Source organism: Lepidochelys olivacea, assembly GCF_965140295.1.
Source record: "Lepidochelys olivacea isolate rLepOli2 genome assembly, chromosome: 7".
In the NCBI taxonomy this organism is placed as follows: Eukaryota; Metazoa; Chordata; order Testudines; family Cheloniidae; genus Lepidochelys; species Lepidochelys olivacea.
The window spans coordinates 117500006-117516377 of record NC_140417.1 but is presented as its reverse complement, the minus strand read 5'-3'; the positions used below and the strand labels follow the sequence as shown (position 1 = coordinate 117516377).

Genomic DNA, 16372 nt, shown 5'->3' with positions numbered 1-16372 from the left:
CCTGTAATTGCTGTTATGACTTTAGCCAAGATGGTTAGGGATGCAAACCCCATACGTGGGGTGACCCTAAGCCAACCAGAAGCTGGGAGGGGAAGGTGAGGTAGATCACTCTAACTGCGCTGTTCTGTATACTCCTCCTGATGTTCTGTACTAGCCACTGTCAGAGACAGGGTAGTGAGCTATATGGACCATTGGACTGACCCCGCATGGCAGTTCTTATGATCTTATGTTCTGGTTCTGCTTCTGTATTGCCAAATCCTGCCCTTTCCCCATAGCCCAGGTGAAATGGAGTGGCTCTTCTGTAGATATTGGGGGCAAGATTCTAGGATCAGCACCCTTTATATGGAACCCTGCATCCCAGTATGAAAGCTTGTAATGGATTGGTTATGTTGCCATACATACCATCCTCTCCTGTTAGAGCTAATATAAGATGGTGCCAACATCACTGCAGCTTTGGCCTTTGACCCCTTGGGATACCCTGGCTTCTGTGCTAAAAACGGGGCTTGAAAATATCCTTTCATTCTATAAAGCTGGGATCCCATGTTACTACAGGTCTTTAAAATAATGTCAATGGAGTTCCTAGTAGTGATTTGTGGGACACTTTGTCAGATAGGGACACTGCTTAAAGTGTCTATCTGAAGACTTCGCTATCCTGTTCCCTGTTGAGGGTCTCTTCCCCAGCGTCTGTCTTTCCCCTGGTTGGTAGCTGAGACCATCTGCATGGCCATCGCTTCTTTTGCAAGTATGAGTAAACAGTAACAGATGCCAGTGACTCTGTGTCCCCTGCTCTGCTTCCCTGTTGGAGACTGAGAATGTGAACTCTGGAAGGGGACTCATTTGGTCCTGGGAAAAAGGCTTTGATCACAGCCTTGGAAGGAGTCTGATGTCAATCTAAGAGTGACAAAGGAACCAGCCAGAACTTGGGGCCAGATTAATCTTTTGCAACTCCACTGATGTCAGTTGGGATGTGAACCTTAGCCGATTCTGTCTTCTCGGTTTAGTCCCTTGTAGAAAAACATTTTCTTCAGATACCAAGGCCAGCATGTCTGTGGGGATTGGAAGCTAAAGTTGGACGATAATGATGAATAAGAAAAGAACCTATGGCTGTTGCGCTACCCACCAGCAGATGTTTGGGTTCACTGATAAATGAAGTTGAGCTGGGACTGTAGTATGTGGCATTTGTGTCTTTGGGCTGTGATTTTTTTTCCAAAGAACATTTATGCCCCCAAATCTCATAAAAATTCAGTGGGAATTGGGCAGCTAAGTCCCTGAAGCTCCTTTGAAACTCCCAGTCATGAGTCTCTCCAGCTTAACAAAAGATTTGGTTGTTTCATGCACAAGCTGTACTATTACCATGATTTGCATTACTGTAGCACCTAAAGGCCCCAGCCAAGATCAGGGTCCCATTGTGCTCGGCAATGTACAAATCCATGGTAATAGTCCCTGCACCAAGCATTTTATCATCTGATATAAGAGGGCTAACACACTATATTAATGAGCTGCTTCTAATCTAAGACAAACTCACTGAATCTTAGCTGTTGGAAGGAAAGGGGGATGGAAGACAAGGGTAACGTTCATAGGCAGTGCTCAGGGCCTGATCCTGAACCTGCTGAAGTTCATAGGAGCCCTTCTCTTGACTGTAATGGGCTTTGGATCAGGCCCAAGTTTTCATAGACTAGTTATGGGTTTGATCCACTGCCTTTGGAAGCCAATGGAAAGACTCTCATTGACTTCACTGAGCATAAGTTCAGGTCCTGTGTACACAACTAGGTGACTCTGGATCAATTAATTTAAAAAAAAATAGAGACAATAAAATAGCTGTTGAACATTCCAACTTTCCATCTGCCTAGCCACTGTCAGCTGGCACCTTTCCAGCACAAGAAAGTTTGAGGAGTGATCTGAAGGAGAAGGGGTCAGCATTTGATGTACTAGTTCTGGGAGGATGATACATGCTCAAAGAGTGGCATGGCAGGGTGTATGTTCGAGGAGTAGATGGACAGGTGATCAAAGGTTACAGTAGTTGGCTGAGCCAAGGGGTGGCGCAGTAGAATACCAGAAGGGATAAGCATTTGGGGGGTAAGTTGTGAAGGGCTGTAAAACTAAGAACAAGAATCTTTTATTTGATGTTCGAGAGAAGGGGCAGCCGGTGGAGGGACATAAAGGGGTGAGAGTGATGTGGCCAGAAAGACAGGTCACTGGCAAGACAGATAGGGCACACGGGCAGTTCCAATATCTATTGGTATTATATTATGGGATTTCCTAAACTCAGTCAATGTGACTATATTATGGGCTAGAAAAATATCTTTCATTATAAGCCTCTTCATGGTGAAGGGTGGGATGAATAGATTTTTGTTGGGGTTGCTGGGCAGAGACCATCTTCTGTATTTGTACAGCACCTAGCACATCTGATCCTGGACCATGCCTGTGTTCTTAAGTGCTACAGTAATATTAATAATTACTAATAATACACAATAATTATGCTAAATTTGCAAAGCTGAGCTATATACTTTATTTCTGCTAACAGCCCAAAATTGCTCCCTGAGGATGAAATTCCCTCTACTGTGAAAGCCCAGCAGAAAGCTAGTTGCATGACCTAAACCTCATGGCAGAGCTGTGTGTGGGGCTTAGAGTAGAGCGGTGGCACAGTGAGCCTTTACACCCCCAGTAAGCTTTGGAGGGAGTCTCCTTGCCACAGCAGAGTGGTCTAGGTTGAAGGTCTGTGCTTACACAGATTCAGAGCCCTAAATTCCCCCACTGGAGAGTTAGCTATTCCATTTGATAAGCTGTATCACAGCTACATAGCCTGCCTGTGGATTGGGTCTGTGGGTAAATTCTATCTTCTCTACCCTTACCTTTCTTTGTTAACTGCATAAAACCCAATTTCTCAGTTTGTGTATTAGAGGTGGCTTTTTGCCCAGAAAGACTAGAATTTTGCAGTCATGTATTTTGTTGAAACTATTATACTCAAAGGATTGCAGCCATTACTGTAATTTCTGCTTCTTTGAGAGGTTGGGATGTGATGCTGTTCAAATGGAGATGCAACATGTATAAAGAGATCCCCATGGTTTATAATGAATTCCCAGGAAAACAATAAAGCTGCTATTCTGTCAAGCATTTCTTGCTGTACATCCGTGGGTGTCGAAAGCTTATCTCTTTCACCAAAAGAAGTTGGTCCAATAAAAGATATTACCTCATCCACCTTGTCTCTTGGTGTTAACCTTAGGCATTCATGAGACTGCTGATTTGAAGAGAGTTAATTGGAACTGGGCATTGATTATGGGCATTTATTTTTCCAGGCTAATTTCATATGCCATGGGAAAACATATTTTATTGAAATAAAACAACTGGGCTAAGCAGATGTATTATTTATTGTGTCTCTTTCTTAGAGAGAATTTGGTGTAGACAATTTTAGTTAGGGGAAAAAACCCAAGTTGTTTGCTGTCATGTAGATGGTATCAAAGATGGTAATAACTGTCCTTTTTGGGGAAAAGAGACGTTATAAATCCACTGTCTTGTATTTAACTGTGACACTCTTTGTACTTTTCCCATATCCTGGGACCAACATGGCTACAACAACACTGGATACATGAAGAGGTTGGCATATTGGGGAGCCATCCTAGTGTAGTCATGGCTGTTCCCATGGTTTGGACAAAGCGTTTTTGTTGTATGTAAAATTGTTATGGATGAGTTTGGCGATGTGTTTGGGGTGGATGTCTGTCCACTGTCTTGTCCACTGTCTTGTAAATATTTGAGGCAGGCAGCTATGCTGTCATTGTGAGTGATGTTGGTATATAGGAAGGTGACATCCATAGTGGCAAAGATGGTGGTCTGAGAGAAGTTGTTAGTGTTGCGGAATTTGTTGAGGAAATCACTTGTATCTTGGAGGAAGCTGTCCCTTTGTGTGTTGAGTGGTTTGAGGGTGGTTTCTATGAGACCCTATATTCCTTATGATGAGGCTGCCTGGGTTCCCTTGTTTGCATATCTTGAGAAACATGTAGAAGGTCCCTGGGTGGGTCCGTAGAGGATGAGTTTGTTGTGTTTCTTTTGGAGTTGTTTGGGGAAGGATTTGATGATATCCTTAAATTCCTGGGTAAATTGTGGGGTAGGGTGTTCGAGTTCTTTATAGTAGGTGGTGTCAGAGAGTTGTCGGTTGGCCCCATTAACGTAGTCATAGTGGATGAGGTCTGCCGTGGCGCTCCCCTTTTGTCTTCTGGTTTGATCACTATCTGGTAGTTAGATTTCAGGGACTGTATAGCTGTCCACTTGGTGGCGGAGAGATTGTCGCGGATGTGATGTTTAAGGATTTCACACTCAGTTTTCTTTCCTGAAGCACTCGGTGTAACGTTCAATAGTGTAGTATTAAAGATGGTAATAACTGTCATCCCAGGTGGTGGCTGGGATTCAGCTGGAGCCAGTAGGGGACCGGGTGCTGATGTCACCTGGGTCACTCTCTCACTCTAGCCCATTTGGGCCACGAGATCTCGAATCAGGAAGATGAAGTCCTGGGGTGCCAGGATATGATGGGCGGTGGCAGCCATGAAGGTAAAGCTCGCTCCAGTAGCGTCTGTCCTTTCAATCTTGGTTTTGTTCTTTCCTTCTTTCCCCACAAAATCTTTCTTTTAAGTACCCAAAAAGGGAGTCATGGGTGGAATAATCTATTATTTTGTCCACCAATTAGGCCTAATACTTGGCATACCAATTTTGGCTTATTAACTTTCAGCTCCATGCCTCCTGTTTTTAACAAGCTTACAACACAGTCCTTGAATCATATCAATGTGGCCTTTTTGTTTAGACTAATTCAGTTATCCTGTCTCCCTTTTGTACCTTTTGCCATTAATATTTGTTGTTACAGGTTATTTTGACATTTTATGAACTTTCACATACTTTTTAGAGTTGAGCTCATAATTAGAGTAAATTTGTAAGTCCAATTATCACAACAGTCCTTCCATTTATGTGACACTTTATTAGATTTAAAGGAACACTGCCAATTTTTTTTTCAATAAATGATTAATGTATAAAACAAATCACCTTTCTGATTGAGCCCACTTTGAATAGGATGTCCTGGATTTTTAAATTTTAATGGGTTTTTTCTCCTCATCTGCTGATGCTTAAAAGGCGTTTTTGAGCAGGGGATATAGGACAGGCTGAGATAAAACAATAGCAAACATGCTCGGGCCCTGCCTCTTCAGTTTCAGCTTTGCTCAGCTACTGGTAAACAGCCTCTGGCATAGCCTGGGTGGCAGCATGTATGTGAGCTCCCTCAGATCAGTGCATGAGAGTGATGTCCTAATGCAGGAGGCACAAAGTACAACAGACCATCAACAGTGAAACTGACTGTATACAAATACTGCCAAATATACAAAATAAAACAAAAAATCAAGAGAAATATGTCTAATCTCATTGGTGTAACTTTAGGATTACTTGCAACCAGTAACAAAATGTTCAGATTTTCAAGTGGATGGTATCTCTTGTTGTTGGATCAGAAAGTTGATGGTGTTCTATAATTCTGAATATTTAACCGTCAAAGTAAAAAGCAATCGATAGCCTGGTTTATGTCCAGATTCTGGTTGATATTGATCAGAAGAGAAATGAAGATTCTTTGTTTAAGTAAAACTCAAGTGTCCGTTTAGACCCAAAAAGAAATGTAGTACTTGTGGCACCTTAGAGACTAACCAATTTATTTGGTCTCTAAGGTGCCACAAGTACTCCTTTTCTTTTTGTGAATACAGACTAACACGGCTGTTACTCTGAAACCAGTTTAGACCCAATATTTTGTGGTTGGTTTTTGTGGTTAATTTTTTTTAAAGTTGTCATAAAATTTAATATTAACAGACATGGTCATAAATGTTATTTTTTTCCATTTCAATGACAACGGTGTCTTATTTAAATCCAAATGAATCTTTGTAATGTTTGCAACCCAAAGATAGAAAAATCATGCCAGATGCAGAAAGTGAAACTGGCTATAAACAGAAAAGAGGAGAAGAGAAACTGCCTTTTCTATTTTCATTGCCCAGGCTGAGTAAATATAAAAATGCAAGTAAGTCTAAATGATAACGAGGATATCAGACTTTTGACAAATGTTTGTAGTTTCCTTAAACGTAGCTGGTGCTGATAGCACAGGTAACAACTTGGCAGGATCCATTTATGTTTGCTGAGCTTCTTTTGTTCGAATTCAGCTGTGCTGGGAAAGTTTTTGCAGGCAATATGGTTAAAAGTCACAGCATAAATTTCCTGACTTGATGAAAAGACTGTGACCCCCCTCAGAATTGTGGTGTTCATTGGAAAGAAGATAGGTAATAAAGAGTCTCCTGTGTGAGAGGAATAGGAGGAACCTGCTGTTTTAATTTTGTTCACAGCAGTGAGCCAAACTTTGTTCTTTCTGTGCTGGCCTTGATAATTGGCTCAATATAATATAGGAATTTGATTCATTGCATATCTTTGGCTTTATAACTGTTAATGGAATAGCCAGGAAGAGTGCAAAGTCTCCTGCAGAAACATACAGTAAATAAAACTAATAACACATTCCAAAAAATTTGGGGTCAGATTTTAAAGGGGCCTTGACCCAGTCTTTGGGAGGTTCAGTTATTTGCAAATAGTTAATGAGCACTGTCATTTGATGTGTAAACGATAGAATTTATAATCCAGTTGCATGAGCAAATGGGATTTGCTGGTGTAAATTGTCACTTGCATAAAAAAGGGGTGCACGCCACCTCACTCGCACTCACGCAACAAGTAATCAGGCTTTCTGTAGGTAAAGTACAGGGGACTCAAAAGGTGCGAGAGCCCCCTTACCTAGGGCCAGGGCACAGGGTTGCAGTGCAGCTGCTCTATTCTATTAAGTAATTGGCAGATTTATGCCCTCCGTGTCAGTTACAAAAGCTGCTAGGGCCACTGTATCCATGTAATTATGAATCTGTCAGCTCCTCGTCTGTCCTAAATAGTGCTACTCTCTAGGCCAGCCTACATTGGGCTGGCACAGAGACCCCCTCCAAGGCAGAAGTTTAAGAAGTATGGGCAGCTGCACTTAGACTTGCACTAATCATACATATGCAGGTGACTTGCGTATCTACAGTCACACATGGCCAAGCGGAGGCCACATTTTGAAACTTGATCCTCAGCGTTTAGGTTTATCAGCTGTCAGAAGATATATGTAAAAACAAAATGAAAAAGGCACACTCAAGATCCAGCAGTAGTTGCTCATGTAACCAGGAGAATAAAAAGTTGCTTCTTTTTTTTTCACTTTGAGCGTGACCCCTTTTTTTAGAGATTTGCATGATGGGAAATTAAACCAGTTACTTTGGGAGCTTGTCTAGCTTTAGCGTCTGTGTAGTATACTGTGCCTTTAAAAGTATGTCTGCACTTTGAGCTGGTGGCACAGGCGCTGGCTTCTGATTTTTCCCCGGAGGTGCTCAGCCCCCACTCTGCCACCCACCCCGTCCTCACTCCACTCCTTCCCCTAAGCACCCACCCCTGCCTCTTCCCACCCCCACTGCACCCCTTCTCCCGAGGCTTTGCCCCCTCCCCCAAGAGTTCCTGTCCCTGCTCCTCTCCCTCCCTCTAAGTGCCTCCTGCACGCTGCGGAACAGCTGTTCCGAGGCATGCAGGAGGCGCTGGGAGGTAGAGGGAGGGGGGCAATCCGGGGCCGCTGGTGGGGGGCGGGAGGGGAGCTGGCTGCCAGTGGGTGCTAAGCACCTGCTAATTTTTTCTCTATGGGTGGCCAGCCCTGGAGCACCCATGGAGTTGGCGCCTATGGCTGGTGGTGTAATTCCCAGCTTGAGAAGACATACCCATGCTAGCATTGAATAAGCGAGCCCACTAAAAATAGAGTGTAGCTGCACCAGTGTAAGTGGGTATGTGCTCATCAGGTTAGTGCAGGTGTATCTCCTCAAGCTGGAATTTACGCCTCCAGATTGAAATGCAGATACAGCCTGAGAGACCCAGTGCCCAATACCAAATCAGATACATTGCACTGACATGCCATAAAGATTTTGTCCGTCTATTTATAGGCCCTGAACCGTGGCTAGTTAAGCTTTAATCTTCAGGGCTTGTTTCTGTAAAATTGTTTTATTTCTCAAATGTCTACAGGTTTAGTTGTGGTCATTATTGAACTCCTAACACCTGTTCAGCACTTTTTCCCCCCTCCTTTTTTGGGAAGCACTTAATTACTAGAGGGTTTCCCTTGGAGCTGTGAACCTTCATCCAGTTCCCTAACTGGAGAATTCTCTGCAGGATTCTCCAGATGGGGGATAGAGGATAATCTTCTCAGAGCTCCGGAAGAAATGTGATGCCAAATTACAGAAAATAGATCCTTTTTATTAAGCTCTTGGCTCATTTACTCCTATTTTAAGATGACCTTATATTAAAGGGACATGTTAGATTAAAATTTGTATATTTTAAAATAAAATTACCTGGGCTGTTAATAACACTGATCATAAATGCTGATGAAAAGACACTAATATGTAAGGCCATGAAAAAAACACCCCCATGAGCAACATAAGTTTCACCAGCATAAGTGGTGGTTTGTACAGCGCTATGTCAGCAGGAGAGATTCTCCCACTGACCTAATTATTGCTGCTTGCTGGGGATGGTTTAATTATATCAACAGGAGACCTCTACAGCTACACGAGAGATCTCACAGCAGCGCAGCGGCATCGGTACAGCTGTGCCTCTGTAAGGTCTCTAGTGTAGACATCACCTAAGTTTGTCTATTCACGTTGTCATCGTGCACACAGACAGTGAAAATAGACTAGTCGATTTCTGTTTTTTGTTTCTAGTCACTTTAATTTTCCAGCTGAGAGTTATTGTTTGAATAGCAGTGGTGTGCTTGATGGTATACAGGTATAAAGGCAAGAACACATGTTTTCAGATATTTCTAGTGATGTAAATATGAGGCTAAGTACCTTTTTAGGGTACAGATGCTCTACTGTGAGTGTTGTGAGGGTGCTGGTATCCCCAGTTGTGAGAGGTGCTGGAGGTGAGCTGGGGAACCATATTTGAATTCCGCGGGCACTGCCTTAACCCTGTAATGCTTTCAAGCATGGTGGAGGAAGCATTCCTCTACCCCTGTCCCTGTATGTACATCCCACCGTCACATACCCAAATGCTGGGCAAATTTTGGGCTCTGGCAGCAAGTGGGATAGATCTTGTTAGTGACCCTGTGGATGGCTTGTCTAATGTTTCTTTTCAGAGCAACTTCCATATGAAGATCTCAAAATATTTTAGGCACATGAATTAAGCCTTATAATAGCCCTGTGTGGTAGGTTGTATCAATATTCCCATTTGACAGATGGGCAAACTGAAGTACAGAGAGGTTAAGTGACTCAACTGTGATCACACATGGAGTCAGTGGCAAAGCCAGGAATTGAATCCAGGACTCCTGACTCCCTGTCCTCTGCTCTCACCATTGTCTTGATTCTCAGTTTTGGACGTTTTTAAATATCTGATGTAAATTTACAGTAATGCATCTGCGAACAGCCAGTAAATACAGACCTAGCGTGGGAAATGTCTCTCACAGCAAGAGAGAGTGGAGAGTTATGACTGAATATTTTAATATATACAAATGGTTGAATATATGCTGAGTTGTATTCTTGGAAATGTTTATGGTTTGCAGCAATTGGATTACTGTGCTGTGAGGCTGAAGGTAGCTAATCCAAATTTTTGTTTGTCTTCCAGGTCTACACACAATGAACTAGAGAAGAACCGGTAAGTAGCTGATGAGCTGAGTTCTAAGAAATACAAAGCCCAGTCAATGTAACAACATGCTTTAACATTACACATGCAGGTGTGATTTCATCAGCTCAGACAGCTGTGGATTTCCACCCTGCACCAGGTGGGTTTAAAGTCCAGGCAAAGACTCTAAAAGATTTGAAAAAGAAGCCCTTCTCTGCCCCTCCACACCTCCCCGCCAAAAAAAAGGAAAAAAAAAAAAGGCGAGAAGTGACCCAGTTTTGCAACTAATCTGTATGCAGAGTAAATACTGTTCCTCTTCTCTTGACACTGAAATCTGATTGGGTCATTGTCCCTACATGAGGTTGCTAAGTTATCTGGTTTCTCTGGCACTGGTTAATACATGTTACCGAGAACTGAAGGGCAGTGCTTTCCTTTTATTTTATTTTTTTGCCCTCTCTTGGCAGGACTGTAATATTCTCTACAGCATAGAAGAAAATACCATTCTCTAGAGGATCTGAAGTCTGGCTAACAATGCTCCTGTGGAGTGTCGCTCTCGTAACCTGTTTTAGGACAGAGCCTTTTTATCCTTGAGTTGGAGTTTTAGCAAGCCTTGCAGTTTTGTTACTTGGCTAGCTCTGCTATATGACTCAACCCTTTTGTAACAGGAGTTAAAGTAAGATAAATACCATTGAGACAATGCGAGTTAGTTCACACGCATATCAGATTATAGCATTGCAATCAGGATGGTATAGGTAAGGTTGTGTCAGGGTTCCCGTTATAAATGTGTCTTGGATTTTTTGTCAGTTGGAGCAGAAAGAGTCTTCTATGCTAGCTGCTCTTGTCCTGTGGAAAAACCCACATGGTAGGTTACTTTGAGTGTACAGCTGAGTGCTCGTTGCTACATCTTCCACATGTTTTCCCATTAGTTCATGCGGGTGAGGTATGGGGGAGGGCGTGGGGGTGAGGTATGGTTAATCTGGGAAACTCCAGCCTAAATATGTATCACTGACCAGACCTACAAAGATGACATCTCCTCACCTTCTTGGGTCCCTGTAGGGCCACCTCACAGTGCATATTGCCCTTGTTTCCTTCCCCTCTGTTTATCTACAGAATTAATTTTCTTTGTTTTGTAAATCACAGGCTGGTTTCCTGTGGTTTTACTCAAACCTCCCTAATTGCCCACTATTCCACCTTTGTAAGGCATAATCTTTATCACCCCTGTTCTGCTATGTCCATAGTTAAACTCCGTATTCCCCATTTCCCCTAGGATGAAAGCTACCACCATAACAAAATCAGTTTTTCTGAAAACATGCTAATAGGGTTTAGCTCTGTTTCCTAGTCAGTACAGATCAGGTCTCAGCATGTTAGAAAACCCTGGGGCTTGCAGTTTCTTCTTTTAGGGAAAGAACCACTGAAGAATCGCCTTGTGGCCTAGTGCACATAAGCAAACGCTGAGCAGGCCCTCCTCCTGTATGTAGATACCACCATTCTTTGTACGTCTTCCTTCTGTGGTGCTTTGTATGTCTCCGGTATGTAGTACTTTGTACATCTCCTGTCTGTGGTATTTTCAGTTCCTGTGCGAACCTTCTCAACTTGGGTGCTTCATGAGATAGCGTGTTCCTCTAGAAGTTGACACTGAGCTAGCAATGGACCACTTTTTAATATTATTGTAACCTACGGTGGAAGATGCAATGATGAGCAAGTTAAAGGACATATGGATTGAGAACACCTATTTTAATTATCAATGGCATGTAAATTGGCACAAGAGGAATGAAAATTGATGCATGTTTATTTAGGGGCCCCTGGTTTCTCATTCAGGTAGTGTTTTTATTCAATGACATACACATATAACTGGGTATCCTTTAGGTATCTACAACTATAGAAAAACCAATTAGCAATTGTCATTGCTTCCCAGTCTATATTACTGGGAATTAAGACAATGAGTTTCATGCTGGAAATATATATTTCTGGGCTCCAAAGCAATGTTTTCTGAGAGAAGAGGCTTGCTTCCAGTGTAGATTTTCATCACATTCTATTTGCTGTGTCTGTTTGTCATGTCACTACCTCCAGACTTCGCTATGGCAAAGGCAAAAGCCCTGGTATTAATAGCTTTGTTGCTGACAGTTGCTACATTTTTCTGTTATTACAAATTATTCCTTTTGAATCTCAGTGTTCTCTCCATTATTGATACACACTATAATTTTCAAAATTGTCTACTATTAGGTCCCTGACTCAGGTTCTCTCCCCCTCACCCTCCTAACAGCAGTCTGTCTTGCGTGTGGTTAAATTTTACTTTAACCCATTCAGCAATTAAACAGAGTTGCTTTCAAGTGCAGGCAGGAATACTGGCTGAAAAAAAGAAAACATTTACTAATCCTTGCATTTAAATACACTGTTTTTCTCTAGCTCAATTTTTGCAGGGCTGAGGAAATTTAGGCTATATCTGGATTATAGTCTTGTTCCTCTTTGATGTCTGAAAGCATTTGAATGTTAAAAGCATAATGAAAATATTTGAGCTAGGAACATACGTTACTTTATTCTGGAAGGGTGAACGGACCAAAAATACCAGAGATTCTGATAAGGAGACTGTGGATTTGGTACCCAAATAAATAACTGTGATACTAAGGTGACCTTTACCTTCCTAATGCTCTTTGATTTGGTTTCTTACATAAAGTGATTGCCCTGAAGTTTATATCAGGGTGGGGTTTTTTATTTACAAAAGATTAAAGTCAATTTGTAGTTGCCTGTCTTTAATACTCATGCTGGAAATATTTGTGTTTGTGTGTTTTTATTTAATGAGTGGGTATTTTTGTTTCCCTTTGAGATGAGTCATATCTTGCATATGAAGTGGAAACCAGTTACTGTTTCTTATGTGCAGCAAGGTTCAGCGAATAGAAGAGTACATCTTACCCTCAGATTATTGAGTGGTAAGGTTTAAAAGCTGTAGAGAGCATGCAGTGGTGGTAATCTAATGGTATAGTCGTTTTGGGCTTCTGTAATATATCTGGGTCTTAGGTGGCTAGGAGACATAAGGAATCCCTACCTTTGATTATATGTAGGACTGTCAAGTGATTAAAAAAATTAACTGCGCTATTAAACGATAATAGAATACCATTTGTTTAAATATTTTTGGATGTTTTCTACATTTTCAAATATGTTGATTTCAATTACAACACAGAATACAATGTGTACAGTGCTCACTTTATATTTTTTATTACAAATATATACACTGTAAAAAACAAAAGAAATAGTATATTTCAGTTCACCTAATACAAGTACTGTAGTGCAATCTCTTGATCATGAAAGCTGAATTTACAGATGTAGAATTATGTACAAACAATAACTGCATTGTTTTATTTCTGAATGTAAAACTTTAGAACTTACAAGTCCATTCAGTCCTACTTCAGCCAATTGCTTAGACAAACAAATTTGGTTACAATTTGCAGGAGATAATGCTACCCACGTATTGTTTACAATGTCACCTGAAAGTGAGAACAGGTGTTCGCATGGCACTGCTGTAGCCGGCATTGCAAGATATTTACATGCCCGATGTGCTAAATATTTATATGTCCCTTCATGCTTCAACCACCATTCCAGAAGACATACATCCATGCCGATGACTGGTTCTGCTCGATAATGATCCAAAGCAGAGCAGACTGATGCATGTTCATTTTTATCATCTGAGTCAGATGTCAACAGCAGAAGGTGGATTTTTCTCTTTTGGTGGTTTGGGTTCTGTAGTTTCAGCATCGGCGTGTTGCTCTTTTAAGACATCTGAAAGCATGCTCCACACCTCATCCCTCTTGGATTTTGGAAGGCATTTCAGATTCTTAAACCTTGAGTTGAGTGCTGAATCTATCCTTAGAAATCTCATATTGGTACCTTCTTTGCGTTTTGTCAAATCTGCTGTGAAAGCGTTCTTAAAACAAATAACATGCTGGGTCATCATCCGAGACTGCTATAACATGAAATATATGGCAGAATGTAGGTAAAACAGAACAGGAGACATACAGTTCTCCCCCAAGGAGTTCAGTCGTGAATTTAATTAATGCATTATTTTTTTAATGAGCATCATCAGCATGGAAGCATGTCCTCTGGAATGGTAGCTGAAGCATGAAGGGGCATATGAATGTTTTTAGCACAGGGGTGGGCAAACTTTTTGGCCCAAGGGCCACATCGCCGAAACTGTATGGAAAGCCAGGTAGGGAAGGCCGTGCCTCCCCAAACAGCCTGGCCCTCACCCCATCCCAATTCCCACCCCCTGACTGCCCTCCTTGGAACTCCCGACCCATCCAACCCCCCCTGCTCCTTGTCCCCTGACCACCCCCTCCTGGGACCTCCTCCCCTAACGGTCCCCCATGGACCCCACTCCCTATCCAACCCTTCCTGCTCCCTGACTGCCCCGACCCCTGTCCCCACCCTGCCCCCTGACAGGCCCCCTGGGACTCCCACGCCTATCCAACCACTCCCTGTCCCCTTATCATGCCGCTCAGAGCACCAGGACTTGCAGCCAAGCCAGCCACGCCGCTGCACTGCCCGGCAGGAGCTCGCAGCCCCGCCGCCCGGAGTGCTGGCTGTATGGCGAGCTGAGGCTCCGGGGGAGGGGGGAAAGCAGGGGAGGGGCTAGGGGCTAGCCTCACCGGCCGGGAGCTCAAGGGTCAGGCAGGACGATCCTGTGGGCCAGATGTGGCCCGTGGGCTCTAGTTTGCCCACCTCTGGTTTAGCATATCTGGCACGTAAATACCTTGCAGTGCCAGCTACAAAAGTGCCATGCAAATGTGTGTTCTCACTTTCTAGTGACATTGTAAATAAGAGGGCAGCAGTATCTCCTGTAAATGTGAACAAACTTGTTTGTCTTAGCAATTGGCTGAACAAGAAGTAGGACTGAGTGGACTTGTAGGCTCTAAAGTTTTACATTGCTTTGTTTTTGAGTGCAGTTATGTAACTTAAAAATGTAGATTTTTTTGTTACTTTCACAATAAAGAGATTGCACTACAGTACTTGTATGAGGTGAATTGAAAAATACTATTTTTTATCATTTTTACAATGCAAATATTTGTAAAATAAATATGAAGTGAGCACTGTACACTTTGTATTCTGTGTTGTAATAAACATCAATATATTTGAAAATGTAGAAAAACATCCAAAAATATTTAATAAATTTTAATTGGTATTCTATTGTTTTAACAGTGCGATTAATCGCGATTAATCTTTTTAGTTAATTGCGTGAGTTAACTGCGATTAATCGACAGCCCTAATTATGTTTTGTTTAGCTTTTACCTTTAGAATATTGCCTTTAACTTGGCATCAGTACATATATTTATTTGAAGTGTGGAGTTCCCTTTAGGAAAATGCGTTCTTAATTGGAGTTCAAGAAATGAATAATACACGATCAAATCCTAAATTCCAAATGCACGAGGCCTTGAGTCAGGAAATACTATAGAATATGCCTGTTCTCACTTTCTGGTGACATTATAAATAAGAAGAGGGCAGCATTATTTCCTATAAATGAAAACAAACTTGTTAGTCTTAGCGATTGGACTTGTAGGTTCTGAAGTTTTACATTGTTTTGTTTTTGAATGCAGTTATGTAACAAAAACTACACTGGTAAGTTGCACTTTCATGACAAAGAGATTTCACTACAGTATTTGTATGAGGTGATTTGAAAAATACTATTTTATTTTTACAGTACAAATATTTGTAATAAAATAATACACACTTTGATTTCAATTACAACACAGAATACAATATATATGAAAATGTAGAAAAACATCCAAAATATTTAATAAATTTCAATTGGTATTCTATTGTTTAACAGTGCAATTAAAACTGCAATTAATCCTGATTGATTTTTTTAATCACAATTTTTTTTTTTGAGTTAATGGCATGTGTTAACTGTGATAATCAACAGCCCTAGGTACAACAAATACCTAGAGAGTGAAACTGAGAAACTGAATGGGGAAGGCATTGTTAACCATACTTCGTTTTTGATACCGCTATTTAACTCAAGCATCTGACAAATGGGGAAGAAAATAAATTTTGGTGAAAGATTCAGTAACTCCATCCCTTTAAATTGAGGCCTTCTGAAAGCTTCTGCACCGTTTCTCTGGTCCTCCAAGGAGACTTCTATTAAAAATGGGGAAGGTGAGATTTGATGTCACTCATGCTTTAAAAGTAAAAAGCAAGCTCTTCCTCTCTCTCTGAGGAATGGTGGTGAGGGGAACCTTTCAGGAATTCATTATACATCATCAGGGAACAAACAAGGCTATTAGCTAGGAGATTCCTGATTTTGGTTTCTCTTTCCTGAGCTCCTGCACAGCTGCTTTCATCTCCTGACTGAATAAGTCACATAACTTGTGAGATAGAGATGTAACCTAGAGCAGCTTCCTATGGTTACAGTTCTCCACAATCCTAGATGAAGTCTTTGTGATTAGTCTTCCCGAACAGTAACTATAACTGTAGAGACCCAGCTTAGATTGCTTCAGGTCACCATCCAGAGATACCGAGCCCAGACTATCAAGTCGAGGCAAATATGCAGAAAGAAAAGTTACCACCACTTTAGCACTCCTGTGAGGAATTGGTGAAGAAAATGTATTCATTCCTCTTTTGTGTCCCAAAAGTGAGCCCATACGTTTGGAGGAAACCTGCAGTTCTAAAGTAGGAACCTCCAATGGATTGACTGATTGCATTCAAAGCGCTCTAA

The 16372-nt window shown here is 41.7% G+C and overlaps 1 protein-coding gene across 3 annotated transcripts in view; it reads left to right on the top strand.

The window, feature by feature from the left end:
* Positions 1–16372, top strand: part of MXI1 (MAX interactor 1, dimerization protein) — an 87133-nt gene that overhangs the window by 31370 nt on the left and 39391 nt on the right. For all 3 annotated transcript variants that reach the window (XM_084635630.1, XM_084635631.1, XM_084635632.1), the window contains exon 3: positions 9673–9702. In XM_084635630.1, the coding sequence (XP_084491756.1) occupies positions 9673–9702 (30 nt within the window). The remainder of the gene's footprint in view (positions 1–9672; positions 9703–16372) is intronic.